The sequence below is a fragment of the Drosophila pseudoobscura genome, chromosome 2, assembly GCF_009870125.1.
Source record: "Drosophila pseudoobscura strain MV-25-SWS-2005 chromosome 2, UCI_Dpse_MV25, whole genome shotgun sequence".
NCBI lineage: Eukaryota > Metazoa > Arthropoda > Insecta > Diptera > Drosophilidae > Drosophila > Drosophila pseudoobscura.
In genome coordinates this window covers 21,350,667-21,375,932 of record NC_046679.1, presented here as the reverse complement: position 1 = coordinate 21,375,932, position 25,266 = coordinate 21,350,667, and the positions used below count along the sequence as shown (strand labels likewise).

At 52.1% G+C, this 25,266-nt stretch overlaps 4 protein-coding genes across 5 annotated transcripts; 2 read left to right on the top strand and 2 right to left on the bottom strand.

The window, feature by feature from the left end:
- The first annotated feature begins 689 nt into the window (after window positions 1-689).
- On the top strand, window positions 690-5,382 carry LOC4802340 (zinc finger protein Xfin). Its single transcript, XM_033378551.1, has 4 exons — window positions 690-914; window positions 968-1,317; window positions 1,382-3,020; window positions 3,073-5,382. Exons 1-4 carry the CDS (start codon window positions 786-788, stop codon window positions 5,344-5,346), a joined length of 4,392 nt encoding a protein of 1,463 aa, XP_033234442.1. The 5' UTR covers window positions 690-785; the 3' UTR covers window positions 5,347-5,382.
- A 699-nt stretch (window positions 5,383-6,081) lies between these two features.
- On the bottom strand, window positions 6,082-17,363 carry Hel89B (histone acetyltransferase 1). The gene is made up of 7 exons (XM_001359239.5): window positions 16,812-17,363; window positions 12,507-12,615; window positions 11,449-12,440; window positions 9,230-11,343; window positions 7,088-9,162; window positions 6,791-7,031; window positions 6,082-6,730 (listed from the first exon to the last, which is right to left on the bottom strand). Exons 2-7 carry the CDS (start codon window positions 12,515-12,517, stop codon window positions 6,287-6,289), a joined length of 5,877 nt encoding a protein of 1,958 aa, XP_001359276.3. The 5' UTR covers window positions 12,518-12,615; window positions 16,812-17,363; the 3' UTR covers window positions 6,082-6,286.
- A 349-nt stretch (window positions 17,364-17,712) lies between these two features.
- On the top strand, window positions 17,713-22,619 carry mor (SWI/SNF- related protein mor). 2 transcript variants are annotated; one of them, XM_015182271.2, is made up of 8 exons: window positions 17,713-17,966; window positions 18,058-18,183; window positions 18,342-19,254; window positions 19,315-19,645; window positions 19,708-20,491; window positions 20,573-20,807; window positions 21,191-22,099; window positions 22,165-22,619. In XM_015182271.2, exons 1-8 carry the CDS (start codon window positions 17,847-17,849, stop codon window positions 22,308-22,310), a joined length of 3,564 nt encoding a protein of 1,187 aa, XP_015037757.2. In that variant the 5' UTR covers window positions 17,713-17,846; the 3' UTR covers window positions 22,311-22,619. The 2 variants fall into 2 exon arrangements, with proteins under 2 accessions (XP_015037757.2, XP_001359275.4); XM_001359238.5 differs by having other exon boundaries at window positions 17,714-17,966; window positions 20,999-22,099.
- On the bottom strand, window positions 22,606-25,245 carry Rbf2 (Retinoblastoma-family protein 2). The gene is made up of 2 exons (XM_033378564.1): window positions 25,168-25,245; window positions 22,606-25,107 (listed from the first exon to the last, which is right to left on the bottom strand). Exon 2 carries the CDS (start codon window positions 25,097-25,099, stop codon window positions 22,754-22,756), a length of 2,346 nt encoding a protein of 781 aa, XP_033234455.1. The 5' UTR covers window positions 25,100-25,107; window positions 25,168-25,245; the 3' UTR covers window positions 22,606-22,753.
- Window positions 25,246-25,266: the final 21 nt, after the last annotated feature.

The following is a 25,266-nucleotide window of genomic DNA, read 5'->3' as shown; positions in this document are numbered from 1 at the left end:
TAGTCAATAACATCATCGATATCGATACTTTTATAATCATCGATGTAAACCATCGATATTTATAACTGGAGTTCGTCAGTATATTTACGGTATATTTTTTAAATGAGACGGTATATTTCGGTATATTTCTGAGGGTCACACTGGTCAGATGCTCTTGTTATACCACTCACAATGAGTATTGGGGTATATTAGACTTGTGGTGAAAATGGATGTGTGTAACGTCCAGAAAGAATCGTTTCCGACCCCATAAAGTATATATATTCTTGATCAGCAAATAGCCGAGGCGATTGAGCCCTGTCCCTATCAGCGCCTAGTGCTCAAAGAGTATAAGAGCTATAGCAACGATATTTTGGATCCAGTCTTCTGTGATATATCACTGCTATAAGAATATTTCAAAACTTCGCCCCGCCCACTTCCGCCCCCACAAAGAGCGAAAATCTGTGGCATCCACAATTTCGACGATACGAGAAAACTAAAAACGCAGAATCGTAGAGAATGACCATATCTTTTAGACTGCAGAATCTGAATTGGATCGTATTATTATTAAACCCACGCCCGATGTCACGCTCAGATTGATTTTCTGTCTCTCTCGCACGCGCTCTTTGTCGTGTCGTTTAATATTAGCGGCATCTGCCGGAGGAGAGCCATACTGACTTAGTATCGGGTATAACCGTAGAGTTGCGGTGTCCGCAGCAACTCACAACGTTCCCCCTCGTTGCATTTTTTTCTGTTTTCGTGCTCTTATGTTTAAAAATATGTTTAAATAACATTTAGGGGGAGTAAAAATGCTGCCTAGCAATATTTGCCGCACGTGTGCCCTGCAAAACAGCAATTTGCTGCCCCTCTCCACTTCCTTGGACAAGTACACGAATAAAAGTTTCTATGATGTGCTCCAAGAGCTGACACAGATCGATGTGAGTGCTTGCATTTATTTATATTGCCTTGTTCGCTGAATATATTGTTTTAGCCCCTGCTGGAGAATGCTGACGACAATCTGCCCCAGCATCTGTGCGTAGATTGCTTGGACAGGCTGGAGAACGCCTACGCCTTTGTGGAGCAGGCCAGAAAAGTCAATGGAGAGCTGCTGGTGCGGCTGCGGGAATGTCTGGAGGAGACCCCCATTGACATACCACAGCAGCAGATTAAAACAGAGATCGACATTGACGAGGAGCAAAGAGATTTTAGCGATTCTGGAGAGGCACAGAGGTCGTCCGACGTGGATGTGGAGTCGGCTGGCGTGTGCTCCGTTGAGCTGAAATGGACACCAGAAAGTGCCAGCGAGGATGAGAATGCCGCCGATGCACACTCAAACGATGAGTGAGTAGGAAAAATTAAAGAAAAAAAAACTTATTTAATTGTTGCTTCACCTGTTGCTCTGCAGAGATGATGATTTGGATGAGCAGCAGCCATATATATTGCGGCGAAGTCCCCGTAAAGTCAAGCTACAGGCAGACAGTGAAGAGGAGGTCAGTACTTCAACCAACAAGCGGCGACGTGGACGTCCTCCTGGTCTGGCCAAAAGCCAGTCAAGGAATTCCGAAGGCCGTCATGCTTGTGAGGTGTGTGGCAAAACGTTTTCCTGGTTCCGGGACATGAAGCGTCACGCTCGCATTCATTACGAGAAGGCCTCGTTCGTCTGCGACACCTGTGGCAAGGGCTTTCTACGCAAGGATAAATACACGTTCCATCTGCGCTCCCACGAGAAGCGGGAGGCCAAGTGCCAGGCCCTCCAGCTGAAGAACGAGTGGAGATACGCGGAGCGTTTGTACAGCTCCGGGCGACTGAAGAGAATACAGTGCAAATTGTGTGGCTTTAAGTGCCAGCGCATGCAGGAGCTCCGATCCCATTTAGCGAGTCACGTCCGCGGGGATAGTTTGTTTAGTCTGCGAGCGGACAACGATGTGGTCAAAGAACATTTTGCCAGTGTGCCATTTGACCTGGAAAAGATCAAGCAGCAAATTTGCTCGGAAATTGCCGAAGGGCAGATGGAAAAGTACTCTTCTGTGGTCAATTTCCATGGCTACGAGCTGTGCCTGAGCGATTCTGACGATGAGCCTGCCGGTGGAGACCCACCGTACCATTGTGACCTGTGCAATCTGTCGTACACACGCAAATACCGCCTGATGCGGCACACCCTGGAGGAGCACACCCAATCGCCCATTCCCCTGCGGTGCAACCTCTGCAAAGTGGGTTTTGTGTGTGCAAAGCTCTTTGAACAGCACCAGCGGACCCAGTGCCAGAGCAAAGTGAAGCGCTATCGTTGCCGCAAGTGTCCGGGGAAGTTCATGTGGCTGGAGAACCTTGAGCGGCATGCCTGCTCCCATCGCAAGGAGGAGCAGTCATACAGGCAAATCATCTGTTGCTTGTGCGATGCCCAGCTTCCCAGCTTAAGGCAGCTGCGCGCTCACCTGGCCACCCATCGACATGGATTGAGTGGCATTGATCCGGAGCAGAATTCTGCCTTCTTTCGTTCTTACTATCCCAACGGATTGGACAGCAGCCTCTCCGAGCTGAGCACCCGCATAGCGGGGGACTATGAGACCCAGGACTTTGGACGCTACTACAATGCCTGCACGGGAAGTGGTCAAGAGCTGGATCTCTTTGACTCCGACACGGAGGAGAGCGATGCAGACGCAGACAAAACGGAGGAAAAACAGAATCCCTGCCACACCTGCCTCCTGTGTGGAGAGACTACCACTCGGCTGCTCAAGCTGCTGCAACATCAAAGGAGACTTCACTCCGAAGAGGGCACCACGTACCCCCGCTCTTGCCAGGATTGCGGCGCTGGCTTCGTCTCGGACCCTTTGCTTCAGCAACATCGCAGACGTTCCTGTGCCAAAAAGCACTCGAAATACCACTGCCAGCGATGCAATCTTCATTTTGTGTGGCAATCGAACTACGAGCAGCACCTGCGATTGTACCACGACAAGGATGAGGATCAGGAGCAGTCGGAGGACTGCCAGCGGGGTAGAAAACATAAATCTTCGGCCGCCAAGCTTCAGTGCGATGAATGTGAAAAGGTTTGAGAGCAGCCCCAGTCGTGGCATCACTAAAATTCCTATTGTTTTCCAGGTCTTCATTTGGCACAAGGATCTCACCCGTCACAAGCGCATGCATCGCCCCCCGTCTGCAGCCCAATACGAGTGCGCCTTTTGCGACCGCAAGTTCCACCGCAAGGATGGCCTCAAGTCCCACATGCGGGTGCACAGCGAGCAGCATCAGGAGACTGTGAATGAGGAGCAGCCTTGCGTCCAATCGAACTCTACGAACAGTATTCAGAGAATGCCAGGGGAGCAGCTGGCCCAACTATGCCGTCCAAATGGCTGCAAGCAAATCCAGTGCATGATTTGCCTCTCGCGCCACTCGAAGATCTCCGATCTGAGGAATCACCTAAGCGCGCACCAATATAGCGTGTGCTTTCCACAGGAGAGAGATATTCCCAGTGCCTCGCGTTCGTTCTATCCGGAGCTGGGCACTGCCCTGGATAAACAAGAGCTGGCGGAGAGGATCATGAGCGATGTGGCCGGCGGCTTAGAGTTGGAGCGTTTTATTTCCATAACCAACGAGGCTGGCCTTGAGCTCTCGCTGGAGAGCAGTGAAACGGAAACGGATTCAGAGCAGGAGGATGACGAGAGCTCCGAGGAAGCTGACCAGCAGCGGTACGCCTGCAAAATCTGCCAGGTGGAGGTGAGGCGAAAGCATCAATTGTATGCCCACCAGCTGGAGCAACACCAGTGGGAGGAGGCTTCGCTTGTGTGTGCCCACTGTCAGGCGAGGTTCGTGAGTGAGACGCTGCTGGAGCATCACTACAGGACCCTCTGTCGGAACCCGCAGAAGCGTTTCCAGTGCCGAAAGTGCCCGCTCCGGTTCCGCTGGCGGGAGAACCTGAAGCTGCACGCCAGTGCCTCGCATCAGCAAAGAGGGCAGCCGCCAGCTGCAGAGGAACCCAGCATCCAGGCCGAGTTCGACCTCCAGTGCGGGGAGTGCAATCGCAGCTTCAAGATGCAGAAGGATCTCACGCGGCACACGCTGATGCATGCCCAGGAATCCAGCATATATCGCTGTCTTTGGTGCGCGCGCCGCTTCTATAGGAAGGCCAATCTCTTGCAGCACATTGAGCGGCACGGCATCGGAGCTAGCCAGCTGCCCTACGCGGAAGCCCTCCTCAGTGCCTATGGCCAAGCCAATGGCCAGAAGAGCGTGGAGTGCAAAGTGTGCAGCTTGAGCTTCCCCAGCATTGCTGCCCTTCGCGTCCATCTGGAGACCACGGCGTCGGGCAGTCACCACGAGCTCTCGTCCCTGCAGAACTACTCGATAACCAACCAAATGGGATTCGAGCTGCACTTGGACGATTCAGAGACGGACGAGGAGGAGTCCAAGCCACCGGGCACGCCAGCTCTCTACACCTGTGGCATGTGCCAGCTCCGGTGTGTGCGGAAGTACGAGCTGCATCAGCACCAGCAGGCCATGCACAGGCTGGAGAAGATCCCCGACGGCTGCGATCAGTGCATTTTCAAGAGTGTCTCTCCCGATCTTATCGCGCATCACAAGCGAGTGCAGTGCCACAACCGGGAGAAGCAGTTCACCTGCGCCAAATGCGGCTACAAGTTCATGTGGGAGTCCAATCTCCTGCTGCACATGCAGCTGCAGCACGGGAAGACCGAAGAACAGGAAGATCCACCCCTGGATGAGCCCGCGGAGCAGAAAGCTGTGTGTCCAATCTTTCAGTGCGGCCTCTGCCCGAGGAAATACAATCGCAAAGACCGGCTGACGGCCCATGTGAAGAAGTTCCACAACCCAGTGGGAGGGACTCCGAGCGCCGTACGGGCTCCCATCCGGCCAACGTCGCCCAAGGAGCCGAAACGCTTCCTTTGCGCCTTCTGTGGCAAGGCCGTGAGCTCCTCCTCCAACCTCATCATCCACATGCGTCGGCACACGGGCGAGAAGCCTTTCAAGTGCGACTACTGCGAAATGGCCTTTCCGCGCTCCTCCGATCTCCAGTGCCATCGCCGGACGCACACCGGAGAGCGGCCCCATATCTGCACCGTCTGCCAGAAGGGCTTCGCCAGATCCTACAAACTGCAGCAGCACATGCGCATCCACAATGGCGAGCGGCCCTACAAGTGCACCTACTGCGACAAGAGCTTCACCCAGTCAAACGACCTGACGCTCCACATTCGGCGCCACACTGGCGAGCGTCCCTATCAGTGCGGGGTCTGTGGCGAGCGTTTTATCCAGGGCACGGCCCTGAAGAATCATCGCCTGCAGCAGGGCCACTATGACGAGGCCAGCCAAGGAGCTGCAGAGTCCTCAAGGCGCACGGTCCTAGAGCAATTTACGGTATAGAAAACAAGGATGAATAAAAATGACACCCAATTGTAATCCTTGCCGAGTATTATTACATTGAAATTGGTCCTCAGGGGTGGACAAACCTTTCTCGAAGCTAATACTTCACGCTCTTGAACTTTGCAACAAAAAATAGCCCATCATCATTCGACTCGGTATATTTTTTCGATCACAGGAAGCCCCAAATCGGACCACAAATAGATACCATACCTAAATATTTGATGCTGTGGATGTTGGAGTCCTTATCCAAGGCTCAAGGATATTTTTTCCGATCATAAGAACCCAGGGCACGCCCAGAACAAAATGCAAGCCGGGAATCAATCAGGGAAATCATATTTTTCCGATCACAGGAGGCCAGTGGGCCGATTTGGGCCCACAAAAAGAAAAGCCAGCGACCTCCTGCCGATTTCTGTTCGCCTGGTATTCCCGATTGGAAATTTCTCGTTTCGGCCATTTGAGTGGTCGCTAGTTGGGGGTTGTTGTAGTAAAACAATTGACAACAAAATGTGAGAATACAATTTAGGCCTAGGCATAACCTGGGACAGCGGGGAGTCGCGGGGTTGACCAAAGCTCTAGGCGGCGAAGAATATGTCCATCCGCGTTACGCGGTAGCTTTTTGGACAGTAACGACTTCATGGTCTCTACCCATTTCATATAGATTTTCGGAACTATTTATTTCTATCTATATATTAAAATTGAACCGCTATATCGACAATCAAGAATTCGCAAATAGAATTGAATTTTCCAACGTTTTTTCTGTTTATTTCTAAAAATTTCCTGTTTTGTTTTGCAGTTTTTTATAAAAGGAACAAGAAAACATTCCGAAACATTTCTTCCGAATGCATTTTCCAACCTTAGCCTAAAACAGAACTCTCTTTCTCTGGAAGTCTTAGAGTGTGTGTGTGGGAAGCGGCTGGGGGATGGATGTGGGGAAGATTGCTTATTTTTTCAGTGCCTGCACAAAGTTGCCCAAATCGTACTCCTCCTCGTACTGGTACTCGGACCACAGCTCCGGCATGTTCTCGATGAACGTGTTCACGGACATGCCACCAGCAGCAGATTGAGTTTCTGTGGCGGCGGATCCGCCGACGGCCTTGCCATTCCCTCCATTGAAGAGATCGAAGATCTGCGAGGTGCCCATCGTCTGGAGCGAGGCATTCTCGGCACTCACCACCGTATTGGCGGTGAGGATTTTGAACTTCTGCAGCCCCATGATCTTCTCCTCGAGCGAGTTGCGGGTGATCAGGCGATACACATTGACCACCTTCTTCTGGCCGATTCGGTGGGCTCGATCCATGGCCTGCAGATCCTTCATGGGATTCCAGTCGTGCTCCACAAAGATGACGGTGTCGGCCCCAGTTAAATTCAGACCCAAGCCGCCAACCTACAAGCACATAGTATTGATAGTACTTCCAATGGGAGATGTATCAGATCAGAGTCTTACCAGCGTGGTCAGGAGCAGCACATCAATGCTGGGATCGCTATTAAAGTTATTGACTATATCCTGGCGCTGGGAGGCGGGCACACTGCCATCCAGCCGCAAGTACGTGACGCTGGGAAGGTGCCGCCGCAGCAGATCGTGCTCCACAATGTCCAGCATGGCCTTCAGCTGGCAAAAAATGAGCGCCCGATGCTGGCTGACTGACTCCGTTTGCACACCAATGCCGCAGTCGAGGAGAAGTTGTCTGTGGATGAAGAGAATGAATGATGCTCTCGATAGAGAGGAGATCGGTACACATACTTGAGGGCTGGCAGCTTGGCCGAGTGTTCAATGTCGTCCAGGCAGCTGTTGGAGAGCGCCAGCTGGGCGGACACGTGGGACAGCTCCTCGGATTGGCGGAGCACCAGCTTGGGGTGATTGCATACGTTCTGCAGGTAGCGCAGGGCCTGGAAGATGTGCGTCTTGTTGCTGAGATTCTCCGTCGAGGCCACCGCCGTCGTTTCCCCGAACTTATCCAAGCATCCCTTCAGGTGTTTGCTGCTAAAGTCCTCGTAGAGTCGCAGTTGGAGGGGACTCAGCTCACACAGCAGATCCTGGGTTATTTTCGGCGGCAGATCCTTGAGCACATCCTCCTTGACACGGCGCAGCAGGAAGGGCAGGACCTGGCGATGCAATGCCTCCATGGCCAAAACACCGGCCTCCTGCTCTTTGGGTGAACTCTTGGCATCGCGCGATGCCAAAATGGGCCGTGAGAAGCGTTGGATAAACTGCTTCTCGGTGCCCAGAAAGCCCGGCATTAGGAAGTCGAAGAGGGACCACAGCTCCAGGACATTGTTCTGGATGGGCGTGCCCGAGAGGATCAGCCTGTGGTTCGCCCGCAGCTGCTTGATGGCCTTTGAGCTCTTTGTCTTGCCGTTCTTGATGATGTGCCCCTCGTCCAGGACGCAGTAGTTGAAGTGGATGCCACGGAAGAAGTCGATGTCCTTGCGGACCGTGTCGTAGGAGGCCACAACGAGGTTGCACGTCGTCCCAATCTCACTGCGCAGCTTCTCGCGCCCGAGGGGGAAGCCAAAGTAGTGGAGGGGCCGCAGCACAGAGCTCTGGCCGAGGAACTTCTCCACCTCGTACACCCAGTGGCCTGTGAGGGTCGGCGGACAGATCACGAGACTCGGTAGATTGGTGTGCGCCGCCGCCTGGCGCTGCAGATGATCACCGGCCAGGATGCAGATGGTCTGGAGGGTCTTGCCCAGACCCATGTCGTCGCAGAGTATGCCGTGCAGGTTGTACTTGTTGAGGAACCACAGCCAATTGATGCCCGCCTGCTGGTAGCAGCGCAGCTCCACGCTGATCGGCACCGGCACCTGGTAGTTCGGAATGGACTTGGGATTGAACAGGTAGTCGAGGAACTCCCGATCGCGCGTCCTTCGCGCCTGCAACGGCTCGCTCTTCAGCTGATCCGTCTTGCAGCCGCCGTCCAGGGGCATCAGCTGCACCAGATTGGCAAAGCAGTGGGTAGACAGCAGGCGCACGGCCTCATTCGGGTCGCTCATGGCCCCGAGCAGGGGCACCACCAGCAGGACTATGTACGGCACCACTTTGATCTGCAGCCGACTGACCACACGCTCAATGGCCTCCACTGCACCCTGGCGTTCGATGAGCTGCTCAATCTTGCCGAGCATCGGCAGCAGCTCCTGCACCACAAAGTGCATCGTCAGGCAGGCATTGATCTCCGCCAGCACGGCAATGCAGCGGGCGGCCATGTGTCGCATTGCCTTCAGGGGATGCCTCACAATGAATCCCAGGGAAGGGAGCAGGGCGTACATCTGCGGATGCAGTGCCTGGTGCAGATGCGGGGCCGCTGTCTCGATCAGCTGCAGGGAGCCAATCAGCTCGGTGCATGCCTGCAGCTCTGGCAGAGTGTTGGCCAGCTTCAGCAGGTCCGTTTCTTGGACAAACTGCGCGACCTTCCCGAACATTAGCTGCTGGAATATGGTCACCTTCTCGAGGATGTGCTCCCCAAAGGTGCTGCACAGCTTGGCGATGGTGCAGGCGGCGCCCAGGCGCTGAATGCGACACTGCTTGGCCTCTGCCTCCTTGGCCTGCTGCACTTTCAGCTCCACGTGCGCTGAGGCCGCTGCGGCGGCCGCCAAGATCTCGCTCGCCGGCGGTCGTCCGGGACCGCGCGAAGATCCGGTGGACGCTGTTCCAGTGGTGGGGGTGCCACGCGTGCCTCCACTGCTGTTGGAGCCACTGCCAGACGTCATGGCCTGCTGGAGGGTGAGTGTCAGGATGCCGTAGTAAAGGCAGCTGCTGCTGGCACCCGAAGTGTTCTGTGGCTGTCCCTGTATCTGCGTGAGGGTTTGCTGTGGCATCACCTAAAAGAAAAGAGAGCAATGGCTGTCATGGGGCTGTGGATTCTGGTGATTCCACTCGCGTCCTTACCAGCATAGGCGTATGGTCTGCATCGCTGCGCAGAAGAGTGCACAGATTCTTCAGAATCTTGCTGTTTGGACTAGGATTTCTATCACAAACCTGATCCATCAGGTGGACCAGGAACTCGGCGGAGAGCTGTTGCAGTTGGACGCACTGTTCCCGCTTAATGGACTCCATCAGAGGCTTCACCACCGGATTCAGCTTCTCGGGCAGGCAGTGGAGGGCGCAAATAGCTCCGGCGAGTGCTGCCTGGGCACTCACATGGTAGGCGCCCTGCTCGCTGGTCGTCTGCTGGTAGGAGGCCTGCAGGCTGCGTCGCCGCTCCTCGAGCATGTCCAGGAGCTTCGGCTTGAGGGCCAGGCTGCGCAGATTGTCGCTCAGTGTGGTGGCCACTGCCTCGATCTGCTCGAGGGTCAGGATCTTGGCATTGTTAAAGTCATTGATGGGGATCTTGTTCTGCTTCAGCGTGGCTATAAAGTCCTGCGCCTCCTGCAGCAGTCTGGTCAGGGAGGTGGCCACCTCATCGTAGTACACGTATTCGCTCACGCACTGATGCAGTTTTTCCTGCAGATTCGGTGGCCCTGGGCGCACTGGCTCATCCTCCAGCGCCCAGAAGGCAATTATCAGCCCGCAGACGATCCGCTGCACTGCCGAGTGGGCATTCAGATGCCCCAGAAGCACTTTCGTGTACAGATCCGTGGGACTCTCCATCTGGGGGGTGTACACCACTCCGGGTGCTGGCTGCACCAGGTAATGGGAGAGTGCCCCGAGTGCCCGCGATGAGGAGATCCTGGCGCGCATAAAGTTCGCCTCTCTTAGGTCCAACGGAGTCGCCTCGCTGCCGCCCAAATACAGTTTTTGCTGGGCATTCGCGTGCGCCAGGATGCCGCCGCCCAGGTCGTCGCCAATCCGTGCAGTCCGCCTTCGAGAGGGGATTCCAGTCGCTGGGTCACCACCGCCGCTGCCTGCTCTGATGAGTACCGATGGATCGAAGGCCAACTTGGGGGGCTGCATCGACAGGCAGATCCAGGAGGAGACATACGGACAGGCGGCAATCAGCAGCGCGCCCAGATCCGCATGCTCGATGAGATTGGACCACACCTGACGCGCCAGTCCCTGTATATCCGCCTGAGGCTCCACCAGTATCCGCTGATAGATGTGCCTGAGGGCCTGCCTCAGCAGCTCCGACTTCCAATCCTTGACGCCAAAGTTGAGCTTCATTTTGGGCTGATCCTCCTCGTCCGTCTCCGGCTTAATCTTCAGCTGCTTATCCGCAGTGGTGAGGGTGAGAAGCGTCTTGAGCGTCGATCTGCGCACCGAACTTGTGCTGTGCGAGAGAAAGGGCCACAGGCGTGGCACCAAAGTGGCCATCGGCTCCATTTCTATCCAGTTGGCAGCCTGCGGCAGACACAGAATGGCCGCCAGGAGGCCCATAAAACTATTGCAGGCGGACGTCAGCTCATCCTGATCGAGCAGCAGATCCCACAGCATCTTCACGATCGAAGAGACCTGCACGGGGCTCAGCAGCTTCGGCAGGCAGGCAGAGACGGGTATCAATGTGGCCGCAGCCACAGCCCCCACATCATCCACGGCGTCCAGCAGGCCGATCAGTATGTTGGAGATCGATTGGGGAATGTAGATCGGCAGCAGCTCCTCCCGCACCACAAACACATACTTCAGGCCGAGCAACCCTCCGTGGCGCACCTCCCACTCGTTCTTGTGCTGGATCAACTGCAGCAGTATGTTCACAATCCGCTGCACCTTCGATGCCTCAATCTCCTTGACGAGGGTCCCCAGTACTTGGGCGCAAGTCTCGCGCACTGGCGCCACCACCTGGTCGGACACAAAGTCCCCGAAACGGTCCAAGGACAGGACACAGAGCAGACGCAGTGCCGCATCCTCCAGCCAGCGACTGTGCGCCTCCTGCATTTGTTCTCTCGTTTGAGTGAGCGACTTCCCAGCGCCCTGGGCATGCTGGTTGATCAGTTCGCGCAGGGCTGTGGCTGCGCCGTGGCGTACCTCCCATTTGGCATGAAAGAGATCGATGAAGAGGCGCGAACAAAAGTTATCCAAGGGCCACGAAATGGCATCGACCCAAGTGCCAGTGGCATCCGGTACGGCGGCTACAATTAACAGAGAAAGAGAGATAGAGAGAGAGAGAAGGTTAATCCATGAATTAAGTGTAATTAATGGCCTCCAGCCACTCACTCACTCCGCCGCCCACTCACCATTTAAGCTGTAAAATATCTCCTGACCAACGCTCGACTTTAGTTTCTTTTTCTCTGGCTCATCGCCGGCGGGGGCTGTGACTGTCGCTGCCGCTGCCGCTGCAATGGTGGCCACTGGCGCGCTTGTGGCACCATTCCCATTGCCGTTGCTGTTGCTGCCAGTGCTGTGATTGCTGTTCGAGTTGCGGCGACTGCAGGTGGGCGTCACGGAGGAGGCAGCCGTCGTGGTCGTCCCTTGACGTGCCTTGCGCTTCGCTCGATTCATTTCCCTGCAGCTGAGAGTCTTCCCGTTGGCTGCCGCCGCCTGGGGCTTTATGTTCAGTATATGCTCCACGGGCATCTTCTCGGCATTCACATTGTAGTTGGTGCCACTCCGCGCCAGTGCCACATCCTCGTCGGTGATCATGTCCGTGAGATTGACACCCATCTTGGCGGCTGCCGTCAGCCCGAGTTTGTCGTTGAGCAGCGCTCGCTGTCGACTCAGGCGACTGGCCACGCTCCGCTGCTGCTCTTCCTCCGCTCCCCCGCCACTCGCCGGCTGCTCCTCCTGCACATCGAACTCATTGCCCTCGGAGCCGATTAGACGCGCTCCCTTGTGGAGGATCTGCTGCAGATCGAACTCGTCGAAGCTCAGCATCCGCTCGCTGCCGCCAGTTGTCGAGGATCCACTCGACTGGCAGCTATCCTCTTCGGCGGCCCCATCGCTCGACGGTCTTTCCTTCTTAATTATGATTCCCGCTCCAGCGCCCGCCACTCCGCCCAACTGTTCTTCGGGTTGCCATGCGGGCACCTGCTTGAGTATGGCTTCCACGGTCTGGGCTGCCGCAATGCGCGTCTCCCATGACGAGCTGTGCAGGTAGCCGACCAGCCGATTGAGCAGCACATGCAGCTCCTGCGGATAGAGTTTTTGAACTTCGCCAATCTGCTTGGCGGCCGCCTGACGTGTGGCCGCTGTGGACCCCGACTCGAGTAGGATGAACAGTCGATCGAGTCTGCAAAGTGGGTAACAGCACGGGATTAGTTGTGTGTTCTCTTTTTGCGCAAGAGCTGCTTCTTACCGAGATGTCATTATATAAATGGAAGAGGTTTGTGATACGATTTGAGTGTCCGTCCGTCCGCCCTGGATCGACGGGTCTCCTCTCTCCTCTACTCCGCTAAGTAACTAATCTGGAAAGCACAAGGGAAGAGGGAGAATTAGGATAAGACTAACAGTGTCTTTGAGTGCTCCAAGCCGGTAGCCCGCGAATCCCAAAACAAAATACATGCAGTGTGCATGACGCGGCACATTGATGCCCAGGAAACCCAGTTGGAAATTTAGGTGCCGCAAGGCGGTCTCCCACTCAAGGGTCCGGCGAAAAAGCAGACCTAAAACTTCATAAATTCGTATTACAGGTAGAAATAAAAAACCATTGTCAAGGCCAATCAAAATTACATCTATCTCGTGGTTATGATGTGGGTACTATTTGTATAATAATCATAGACAGACAGACAGAGAGAGAGAGAGAGCGACCTTTTGCACCCTCTGGGTTGTCTATATTATTCTATAAACTATACATATATTTATTCTAACTATTAGTTAGTTGCATTTGCATTAGCATTAGACAGATGCACATAGTAATGTGCGATAAACTACTGCCGCCATTCCAGAGGGGGGGGGGTGGGTCTGGTCTGTGGGGTCAAAAACATAGATTTATGACATTTTCCAGTGCCTCTTTTGTCCAATAACCAGGAGCCACGTGGACAAAGGCTTGGACAGTGCTTCCAGGAGCAGGGGGGGGTGGGCAGAGACCGCCTCCATTGTGTGGGAAGAGGATTTCAGTGGTGCCTCAACCCATTTCATTTGGTCGATAAGAGGTGGGCTAGGGGCCTCTCGCAAATTGACTCATTCACTGCTTGAATGGGTGCTTCAATGGCTCTGTTGTGCTGTGTTCTGGTGCCTGACTGGCCCGTTGAGGCGTGAGCGTTCGTTCGGGAGCAGAACGTGACAATTGAGTAAATTACGGGATTTTGCATACGACCAGGGACTACGGACAAGCGCAACCGTATTACGCCGAACCTGACGAGGTGACGAGCAAAGGGGATATATCAACGCCGGTCTTTAAAGATATTGAAAAGCGACTTATCAAGCGGAGAAGCCCCTGTTGGGGCACATTCCCCACAAATGACGCTGACAAAAAGTCAAAGGAAAAATGTCTGGCAAGTGGCACGAATGTGACCATTCGCCACGAGCGATTCTAGGGATATATTTGGATAAAATAACAACAAAAAAAGGTTAAAATATATTCGAAATTACCCAAACTTGTGGCTTTTAGATGAACTGAGGTGGGAAATATTCGAATAATATAAGAAAAAACTACAATTACTGAGTTAATGAGTCGCTTTTTGGGTAATCAGCTGTTTTTGGTTTTGCCAGTCACGTGTGAACGTTGAATGCACTGCCCTGTGGACGTCGTGGTATCAAAAAGGTGAATAGCACAAGCATTCGTTTACCCAATAAGCGGATTACCAATATAGTATTCAGAAAAGATAAGAGCACTCCCTTTTCTTTTTTAGATGTCTTATCAGCGGGGTATTTGGAAGAAGGAAGAAGGAGAGAGAGAGGGAGAGGGAGAAGAGAGATAAGCAGCAGAGAAACAGAAACTTAAGGTTCACTGAACCAACGCAAAGAAGTTCTCGAAAAGAACTGACGACGTAGAAACCAATTCTAGAATTACAAGAATACGATACGTAATGGCCTATCCTATGATAATACCCAGTCACGTGCTTAATATCCAATAAAAAACACACACTTACATAAACATAAATAAAAGAATAAACAAATAATGAAAGCATTTGTATGGGGGGGGGGGAGACATGTGTCGCATGGATAAACCATTTAAAGAGGAGTCCCTACTATATCGATTACTATATCTATATATTGTACCGAGACCTTGGCAGGTGGCGTGGCTCTAGCTCTGGCTCTGCCCCTGAAAGCGGGCCTTTTGGAAAATGCTTTGTAATTAAACTTCCATTAGATGAAAATCGACAAATACAAAATGCGGCAATCGCCATCGCAATTATTGTATTGATTTTACCCATTTCCCATTGTCGCGCTGTTCTTCGGTCTACTATGTGGCATGTGGACGGTGGGGCGTGTGGGGGGCGGGGGGTTGCACGTTTATTTATACATTTTCTGCGATAGATAAGCTGCCTGCCTGCCTGACTGCCTGCCGCCCGAATGGGCCCACATTTTCATTATTATCAATATGGTGTGGACACATAAACGGAACGATTAAGGCATGGGGACATGGCCATAACCATTTATTTAGAAATTAGTATGTACATACATTCCACAGTTAGTTTGTCGCAATTTATAGGTTTTTTAAGAAATTTCATCCTTAAAAAATTAAAGCATATTTCTCGATGTTCATGTGGCTGTGCTCCCAATCCATTTTTGGGGGCAAATTTCGACTGTTTTTGCTAGATGAAAGTTCAATATTTATTTCGACAACAATAATGGGGGGTGAGGTGGGGGATATTATAACAGCTGCAGCGCAGAATGTTGCACACACTGCTGTACAGAGTACCCAATCGAATTTATTGGCAAAACAAACAGAACTGAAAGAGGAGTTCTGGGAATCATATGGGGATGGCTTGGATGGTAATGGATGGAATGACGCACTTTCGGAGGCAGAGCATCTAGTTCTACAACTAAAACCTATTGAATATTCAATTGTTGTTCCTCAGGTATTTATATGCCACAAAAACAAAAGACAAGAAACAATGACGAATCTTTGGATACCCTAGAAGATGCAATATCCCTTAAGCTGAGCAACCAATATTCCTGAAATTAAGACATTCCTGGATGCAAGAAATACATAACTTATATTTCTGTGCGCTCCAACAGCTTTGCAATGGCCATTATGCCCCCACAAGAAAGGGTAGTAGGGTATGCAAAAAGTTGAGGCTCCGTTTTGGAAACTAGTTCAAGAGTCGCCCTACCCCAAGCGTCGAAGAGAGACGGCAAGAAAGAGGAGGAAGCCAGTAAGAGACAGAGAGAAAGAGACTGCAGCAGTACCCAGAGTGTGAGTCCGTCAATGGGGCTTGTCGTCGATTACGGCAGCAGACCATAAATAAATACAGGTGCTGGAGCTCTGTTGCTTGCGGCTTGGGGCTGCTGCTCGTACTCGTACTCGTACTCGTATTGCCTATTGCCTTGTTGTGCGGCAACGTGGACACCCGCAACGTATGGGCATTCCACATTTTTGCTACGCTGGTGGCTGATGGTGGCGGCTGATGGCTGGCGACTGTAGTTCGTCCACCCACTGAAACCGAGAGGCAACAACAGAGAATAGAGTCCAATGAATGGGCTGCCGACCACCACCACCATCCGCCCCACCGCTGGCCGGACGACACAAATAGCAAAAGACTAAAAACAAATTGAGCAATGTGCTGCCGACTAAAAATACTAGAACGAGGCGCATTTCACTTGGGATAGGGGTTTCAGCTGCCAAGAATCAAAGAAAAAACCGAAGCGATAAAACAAAAACTCACAAAAGAAGAACAAAATTCGTTTTGTTTTGGCAATAATTTCAGGCAAAAGATGGCTCTTACTGGGTCATATAATTGTGAGCGCGACTGTACATCTGTAACAACTGTTATCCGGCCCAAGCGGATAAACAGCATTCAGAATGGACTTCCTATGAAATTAGTGCACAGACAAATCGAGAGCATATATTCCAGAGCTTTGAATAAAGTTTCCTCAATGGCTGCTCCTCTCTTATCAAAACACACTGTGCCCCCTTGGCCCCGCGTGCTGAGTGCGAGAGAGCAGCACAGCAATAACATAAGCATTACACACACACCCACACACATGGAAACGGGCAACGGAAGCAAAACGCTGGCAACGCCTCTGCCGCTGTCGCAGTCGACGATAAGCGGAGACGTCAGTGCTGCCAGAATTTCAGAGTCCATACAAAACAAATATCCCAAAAAAAGCTAAAACCCGAACAAAATAAGCTACAAATAAATACACCAAAAAAAGGGACATTTTGTGGAAAACAAATGGACAGAGAGCAGCATCGGAGATGCACAAATAAACTAGTTCCAATCTACAGAAGAGATGCAATTTACATTTAAAGCTAAAACCAGCTCAACAGCTAATATAGGCCAAAATGACAGATCTAGCCTGAAATACGCTAAACTGGCAGCAGCGCGAGGGAGACCCGACCCTCGGCTAACACAACGCCCCCCGTGCCCCATGTGGAATAACACCAATGCAATAATCTCTCTGGCGAGAATAAAGCTCGACTGCTGCTATTATGGAGAACAGAACGTGTACGTACTCATTAGATATGCATGTTTTTTAATGTTATATCACTCACCTTTGGCAATGGTTGCGTTTGTGGCGGCGGCGGCCTACCTTTCCCCCTCCCAACAAGCAATCAGCTTTTGTGAGGGGACACGCGACTGGCAAGTCTCTCGCGCAAGGTTTTGCAACTTGCGATTCAACTCATGCGCTCTGCATTTTCTAATTGATTTGTATGCTCCCAAAAACTGTACAATCAATGCCCCCTACTCCTTGCTCCGCTCTGCTGCTGCTGCTGCAGCGTTCAACGTTTTTTTTTCGCAAGCAGCGTCACAAATCGCGTTTTCTTGTTCACTCGCACACGCACGCACAATTGATTTTTCACGCACACACACACTTGCATACGCGTTTCGGTCTGGGGTCCGGCGTGGCGTATTTAATTAGAATGCGGCAAATGTCGTTTGGTCGCATACAATCAATGTTTTAACTTAACATTGGGCTTCACGCTGACACAAACACTCTCCGTCCGCACGGGGCTTTTTAATTTTCGGTTTTCGTTTTCAGGAGTCATGTTGTTCCGATGGCTGTTACATTTATAGTGTGCTTGGCTCAGCACGAAACATGCAGTTTTTAGGCGGTGTGAGGGAGACAGTAATAGACGAACGGCAGATGGCAGAGCGAGATGGAGATAAAACTGGGTATCGATACATCAATACATCGATATATAGTTTTGGTTGAGTTGATAAAGTATTGGTAATATTGTTATGAACGGGAATGCGGATATTTTCTGTGGAATATTGCATCAAATTACACTGTTTTTCTGTTTTTTCTCGTCGATAGATAAGAATATAGTTATCGATGAACAGGGTAGCGCAAAAGAAATATCTGTGATTTTGTGCGATACCTCCAATCATATGAAAATATCACAGCACACCACTAACATTTATAGGTTTGAAAAACATCGGTATCCGCACCGATTGTTTCCCCAGGGATGCACTCCCACAATCGATTATTTCGGTAATTTGTGTGCGTCCCTTTTTCGTTTTCGATAGTGATTTCTTTTTCCGGAAAACTGCAAATATAATTGATAAAAGCCCATAAAAAGTGTTGCATGATGAACACACTGGGCCCCAAGAAGGACGGAAGTCCGAATATTGACTTCTTTCAGTCGTCAGAGACGCTGCAGGGCTTCGAATCAATCAGGCAATGGCTGCAAAAGAATTGTAAAAAGGTGAGTACAACAACGCTGCCGACGCAAAACAAAAATGGCGCTTTAGTTCGTGGAAAAAAAACAATCAATTGCAAAAACTCTTCCCTTTTAGTACCTGGCGCACAGCTCGGAGCCCATTACCAAGGAATCCCTGGCTCAATTGCTTATACAATTTCTGCAATATGTGGAGGCGAAGCTGGGCAAAAATTCGGCCGAGCCGCCGGCGACCAGAATTCCGGTTAGTAGTCGTGTGTGGGGAGGGTGCTCTTTGTACAGGGTGTTCTGTGTACGTGTTCGTGTGTACATGCGAATATTATAATTTCGGGGATGGGATTTGGATATTATATTTGTGGAACGAGCAGCGTTAATCGAAATGTCTTCCCTTCCTCCCGTCAGATGCGTTGCTTTCTGGACTTTAAGAACGGCGGAGGTCTGTGCATCATCTTCTCCACGATGTTCCGATTCCGCGCGGAGCAGCGGGGAAAGAAGTTTGACTTTTCCATTGGCAAGAATCCCACGAGGAAGGATCCCAACATTCAGCTGCTGATCGAGATCGAGCAGGCTCTGGTGGAGGCGGATCTATACCGCATACCCTACATCTATATAAGGCCGGAGATCGAGAAGGGTTTCGAGGGACGGCTGCGCGAGATTCTCGACAATCGGAGGGTGGAAATCGTCACCGACGAGGAGGATGCCACGCACATTGTCTATCCCATTGTGGATCCGCATCCGGACGAGTATGCACGTCCCATTTTCAAGCGTGGCAGTCATGTGATGCTGCATTGGTACTACTTTCCCGAATCCTATGATTCGTGGACGGTCAACAGCTTCGATTTGCCGGAGAATATTCCCGAAAATCCGGAATCTCCGGCTGAGAGGTGGCGCGTCTCGGCCTCCTGGATCCTCGACTTGGAGCAGTACAACGAATGGATGGCCGAGGAGGACTATGAGGTGGATGAGCAGGGCAAGAAGAAGACCCACAAGCAGCGCATGTCCATCGACGACATCATGTCCTTTGGCGATGAAAAGAAAAAGCCCAGCACCAGCACTGGAAAGCAGAAGCGACGTCGCTCGCCCTCGCCCACAACATCCACATCGAAGCCCGGCAAGCGCAAGCGTTCCCCGGCCGTGATTCACAAGAAAACCAGAAACGATGAGGAAGATGAAGATCTGACGCGGGACCTGGATGATCCGCCGGCCGAACCGAATGTTCAGGAGGTGCACAAGGCCAGTACGGCCTTGCAATCGACTTCCAGTCCAGCACCGGGTAGCAAATCGCGTGGCGACAACGATATGATGCCCATCAAGGGTGAGTGGTCTCTTTTTCTTCCTAGGATTGCATGTTGAGCATATTTTTGCATCCCTTTAGGTGGAACGATGACGGATCTGGACGATGAGATGACTGGGGGGAGTGCTGCCCAGGCACTGTCCACAGGCGATGGGGACAACTCGCAGACGGGCAAGACGAGCGACAACAGCAACACCCAGGAGTTCTCCTCGTCCGTCAAGGAGGATATGGAGGATAATGTGACCGAGCAGACGCACCACATCATTGTGCCCTCGTATTCGGCATGGTTTGACTACAACTCCATCCACGTGATCGAGAAGCGCGCGATGCCAGAGTTCTTTAACAGCAAAAACAAATCCAAGACCCCAGAGATCTACATGGCCTATAGAAACTTTATGATAGATACCTACAGGTGCCGTACTCCTATAAATACTGCTCTATCTGCCAGTTTACATCGTATTCCTTTCATTTTAGACTCAATCCCACGGAGTACTTGACCAGCACCGCCTGTAGACGCAATCTAGCGGGAGATGTGTGTGCCATTATGCGGGTTCATGCCTTCCTGGAGCAGTGGGGATTGATCAACTACCAGATCGATGCAGATCTGCGTCCCACGCCCATGGGACCGCCGCCTACCTCGCATTTCCATATCCTGTCCGACACGCCCTCGGGCTTGCAGGCCATTAATCCGCAAAAAACTCAGCAGCCATCGGCCGCCAAGACGCTGCTGGATCTCGACAAGAAGCCGCTGGGCAAGGATGGTAGCTTAGAGAGCTTGGGCGGCGACAAGAGCGGCACCCTTGGCGCCATCAAGACGGAGGCCTTGGAGAATGGAGCCGCCAGTGGATTGAGCTCTGGCGTGAGCCAATTTGGCTTGAAGCTGGATCAGTATGCCAAGAAGCCGGCTGCCATGAGGAACCGCACGGCGGCCAGCATGTCCAGGGAGTGGACCGACCAGGAGACACTGCTTCTGCTCGAGGGTCTGGAGATGCACAAGGACGACTGGAACAAGGTGTGCGAGCATGTGGGCTCCCGCACCCAGGACGAGTGCATTTTGCATTTCCTTCGGCTGCCCATCGAAGACCCCTATCTGGAGGACGATGGCGGCTTTCTGGGACCCCTGGGCTGTCAGCCCATCCCATTCAGCAAGAGCGGCAATCCCATTATGTCCACGGTGGCATTTTTAGCCTCTGTGGTGGATCCCCGGGTGGCCGCCGCAGCCGCCAAGGCAGCCATGGAGGAATTTGCAGCCATAAAGGTGGGGGAAATTCATTAATTTCTTTATACTTTGTTAACCTTTGATGTTTCAACCTGCAATCGTAATCTCTTCTGTCGTTAGGACGAGGTGCCAGCCACCATTATGGACATCCATATAAAGAGCGTGAAGAAGGCCTCCGCCGGCGGCAAGTTCAATCCGAACTTTGGTTTGTCCAACAGCGGGATTGCGGGCACTGGCAACGACAAGGAGGATGAGGAGAGCAAGGATGGTAGCAGCGGCTCGGCCACAGCTGCCGGTGGCGCAGGCGGAGGAGCAGGAAGTGATGAGGAAATGAAGGATCTTACCAAGAAAGACGGTAATTCAATGGATATCTATAGAGATTTTAAGAGGGAATGTTCTGTTTCCTTTCTTTTTTGTTGATTGAATTTGATTTTAATGCGCAAATTTGTAATTCGTTTGAAATGTGGCCGTCATTTATTTGTTTTTTTTTTTCGTTTTTATGTTCTACAACAACAACAACAACAACAAAAACCACCAACACAACAGACGATGCCAAGTCCAAAGACAAAACGAAATCGGATACCAAGACGAACACAAACACAGACTCTAGTTCCACATCATCATCATCATCATCGACAGCCACAAGCAACACGAACACTACTACAGATAATAAGAAACCGAAAGATTCGTCGGATAAAGCCAGCAAAACAGACAAATCAAATAAATCCTCACCCACAGACCCAACAGCAGCCGCATCAGCAGCAGTCGTCCCCAGTGGCAGTGGAGCAGGCGGAGTGGATGTTGACATCAAAACGGAGGAGAACAGTGGCGACGGGGAGACGAAGGATGGCAGCGATGGCTCCAAGGATGGCTCGAGTGGCCAAGGCAGCAACAAGGAGGGAGCCTTCAGTGAGAACAACATGCAGACGGCAGCAGCAGCCGCTCTGGCCTCGGCGGCCGTCAAGGCCAAGCATTTGGCTGCCCTCGAGGAGCGCAAGATCAAGTCTTTGGTGGCCCTGCTGGTCGAGACGCAAATGAAGAAGCTGGAGATCAAACTGAGGCACTTTGAGGAGCTGGAGGCCACCATGGAGAGGGAGCGCGAGGGCCTGGAGTACCAGCGACAGCAGCTGATTACAGAGCGTCAGCAGTTCCATTTGGAGCAGTTGAAGGCCGCCGAGTTCCGGGCCCGCCAGCAGGCGCATCATCGTCTGCAGCAGGAGCTGCAGGGCCAGGCAGCCGCTGCCGGTACCATGATCCTGCAACAGCAGCAGCAGCAGCAACAACAGCCGACGCCGCCACCGCAGCAGCCACAACAGCAGCAGCCACTGCCACAGCATCTGCATGCGCAGCAGCAGCAGCCACTGCCGCCCCATCAGACGCAGGTGCAGCCCCAGCCGCTGGCCGCACCATCGGCACAGCATCAGCCCCTACCGCCGCACATAGCAGCTGTGGGCGTGGGTCCGCCGCCAAATGGGGCGTCTTTTGCAGCGCCGCCCATGGCGACGGCAGCTACTGGTGGAGCACCTCCACCAGGAGGCGGAATACCTGCCGTTTTGGCCACTGCCAGCGAACAAGCAGGAGCAGCGGCAGCAGTCGCCGCAGCAGCAGCCGCAGCGGCGGCGCAACCTCAGGCACCCACAGCGATGGGTAAGTGATTAAAAAAAGGTTTCCAATTGAATGGGAAAGATTAATGAACTTCTCTGGTCATCTAGATACCACACCGCCAATCAGTGCACCTGTTGCCGAGGCCCCAAGTGCACCGGGGGGACCGGTGGTGTTGCCGCCCGCTGTCTCAAGCATTCCTCCGGCCAGCGCTGTGGCTCCTGTGGCTGCTCCAGCCGTCGCTCCTCCATCTTAACTCTTTATTTAACGTATAAGCCAGCAAAAATTATTTAAGTTTAAGTCGTACGCTCTCATTATGTCTTATGTGTACTCTCCTCCTCCTCCTCCTCTCTCTCTTTTTATTTTGCTCCACTCAAAGCCCAAAACAAAGTCTTTTACTGTAATCCCGCCCAGCTTCTCGTGTGCTGTATATGTCTTTTAGTTTCGTTTCGTATCAGTCGAGTCCCCTCTGCCTCTGCCTCCGCCCCTGCGGTGCACAATTATTTGAATCTAAGTTTCAAAATACAAACAATCCATTCAATAAAAATATATTTACAAATACAAATGCTCGACCCGTTTGTACAGACTTGTCTTTACTTTATTTCTTACTTCATTTACAATGAGAGTTTCCTTAAGGTGATAGCATAATCTATATGCTACGTAAAATGTAGCCAGAAATGTGGGTGGGTTCAGTTCGAATCACTGTATGCACTGGCGTTTGAGTACATTCGGGGATGCCAGCAGACCAAGATCATTGCTGGAATGGCCACGTTTCAGGGGCGTTATTATCAGTTGATCTAGCTCCACCAAAGTCGACTCATCCTCCGGGTCCGCCTTGGATTTGTTTACTTTGATCCACGTGCCGCTGCAATATTGAAGATTCTTCGGCTTGACTTGCGTGCAAACGGTAATATTTAATGAAAGCAGATTTTTTTTCGGCAATGTTTCCTGAAGCGCTGGGAGAGGCAAACCTTCCTTTGCACTGCGCAGACCCTGGGCAAAGTCTTCCATGCTCTTCACGTAGACCTTGTTGTAGAAGTCAATGATGTCCCCGGACTGGCCATCGCCAAGAGGAACCGCACGATAGACTTCCCTGCGGGCGTGGGGCTGCCAGCGATAGTGCTGGAGGATCTGACTAAAGTTGAGGCGCAGGCGCTTGAGGCGGGCATGCAAGTGGATGGCACATATCAGCAGGTGATCGAGATTCCGCTGCTTGAGGAGATCTCCGCCCTGTTGGATGAACGAGTGCTCGGCAATGAGCCATATTTTGGGAAAATGTTCCATCAAGACGAGGCTCTGGCAGAGGTTAACCAGGCGTTGGTTGGCCAGACAATAGAACTTGCACAGACAGATGACAAAGCCGGTCCTTGCTTTTTCCTCCGGTCCTGATCCCAACGCATTCTCCTTTTCCCTGGCCTGAACCTCTTTACAGCTGGGCACACGCTGCGCTTTGCCTAATATTTTCCAAAATGACGAGTCTCCGCGGAACATCAGCGATCCGAGACACTCGTCCTCGACTGCCTGTAGGTGCTTGATCAGATCGCGGCCCATCAGACCTGTGCGGTGCCGCACCACCAGCTCCAGGATTTTCTGAAATTCGTACGCATCCAGCGAGTAACATTTCAAGATAAAGGGAAACTTTAGTTCCTCCACACGATCCTCGCGGATGCGCAGGGCCAGCTCCAGGCAGCAGGCGACCAGTGTGAAACTCAGAGTTCTCTGTTTCAGCAGCTGGACCATCTTCAGATGGGGCTTTAACAACAGCTCTGAGCTGATGATCCTCTGAAGGAGTTGGTAGTAGAGTCGGCAGGCCAGCGCAAAGCACTCACCGGATGCATCTGTGCTCAAGTGATCTCGCGAGGACACCCCGAATGTACGGGCCATGTCAAGCACGAGATTCTCCACATTGCTGAGCACATCAGCGTCCTCTGGGTCCAAGGCTTCTGTGATCACCGAAGGCATCGCCTTGGGGAGCTTTTGAAGCTGCTTGTAGCGGTAAGGAACCCTAGGTTTATACCTCGCGGGCGGCGTTTTTTTGCTGCAAGACAGAAACCGTTCATCGATCTCACTGATGTCGGCCACATGGTTTGTGTAGTTCCGGTTTAGAGTAGCCAAATTGACGTCCAAGAGGCCCTCCTTAATGATCTCCCGCATGAAGGTGTCGTTGCCCAGCAGATTCTGATCCGAGAAGAGCACCACCAGAGCCTTGTGGAAGAAGGCGTTCTTCATGACACGCACACCCTTCCGCGGCAGATCTGGGATCAGTGAGCAGATTTCCTCCAGTGCACTGTATTTGAGGAGCAGGCCATCGTCAAAGTCATCGCTGCCCCATTTGCTGGGCACACCTGGAAACGTCCTGTTAATCACCCAGGCATTGCCCATCTCCAAGGCATTCACGTAGAGAAGCTCCAAAGTGCAGATGAGCACCTGACAGCCACTCACCAGATTCGAGGTGGCGAAGCCGGGCAGCTCGTTTCGGATGGTCAAAAACAGAAGCCAGCCAAACTCGTACAGTGATGTGTGGATGGAACGAGCCTCTACGTTCTCAGTGTCCTCCTCTGGCAGTACGAACAGGCGATCGAATAAGCGCTGGTAGTGTTTCCTAATGATTAGGGTCATGCATAGCCGTCTATGCAGATCGTCGATCTCCTGCTGAAAGACCTTTTCGTTCTTGACCAGCACGTTCCATTGCTTCATTCTCTCCATAAACTGATTAATGTTCACCTTGAATGCCGCGAGTAATTTGGTCAGTGACAAGTTCCAGCAGCTGGTGCCTGCCTTTTCCGCTGCATTCGTTGGATAGTCGGTGATGAGTTTGGCATCGAGCATGTCCTTGATCTTCACCCGCTGCAGCTCACAATAGACGGCACAGCAGAGCCATTCTTGCACATCCCGCTTCTCGGTTAGCCCGCCATCGCTGGTCGATTGTTGAAAGGCGGCAAGTGCCTTCAACTTGATCGCCGGGTCCAGATCCAACATATCGCAAGTGGCCGTAAAATGTAAATTGTTCATCTCGGCCGCGCCGCCCTCCGCGCAGATATTCATTGTTCGCTATTTGAAAAGATATGAGTGCTATTTTCTATTTATTTGCTGATCGACCCTAAAATTTACCCCAAGTTCCGTTTTGACTGTACAAAATGTGAATTTTTCCAAAGGCGCGAATGGTTAAAATTTCTACCATTTGCGAGCAGGTTTGCTTCCGATATCTGCCC

Bases quoted from the DNA above. Each gene is read 5' to 3' on its own strand.
- LOC4802340 (XM_033378551.1), top strand. From the start codon at position 786: ATGCTGCCTAGCAATATTTGCCGCACGTGTGCCCTGCAAAACAGCAAT. The intron at 1,318-1,381 runs GTGAGTAGGAAA...GTTGCTCTGCAG, and splicing joins GATGCACACTCAAACGATGA to AGATGATGATTTGGATGAGC. The intron at 3,021-3,072 runs GTTTGAGAGCAG...ATTGTTTTCCAG, and splicing joins AGTGCGATGAATGTGAAAAG to GTCTTCATTTGGCACAAGGA.
- Hel89B (XM_001359239.5), bottom strand. The intron at 11,344-11,448 runs GTGAGTGGGCGG...TGTTAATTGTAG, and splicing joins GATATTTTACAGCTTAAATG to CCGCCGTACCGGATGCCACT. The intron at 6,731-6,790 runs GTAAGACTCTGA...ATGTGCTTGTAG, and splicing joins TGCTGCTCCTGACCACGCTG to GTTGGCGGCTTGGGTCTGAA.
- mor (XM_001359238.5), top strand. From the start codon at position 17,847: ATGATGAACACACTGGGCCCCAAGAAGGACGGAAGTCCGAATATTGAC. The intron at 19,255-19,314 runs GTGAGTGGTCTC...GCATCCCTTTAG, and splicing joins CGATATGATGCCCATCAAGG to GTGGAACGATGACGGATCTG. The intron at 20,492-20,572 runs GTGGGGGAAATT...TTCTGTCGTTAG, and splicing joins AGGAATTTGCAGCCATAAAG to GACGAGGTGCCAGCCACCAT.
- Rbf2 (XM_033378564.1), bottom strand. From the start codon at position 25,099: ATGAATATCTGCGCGGAGGGCGGCGCGGCCGAGATGAACAATTTACAT.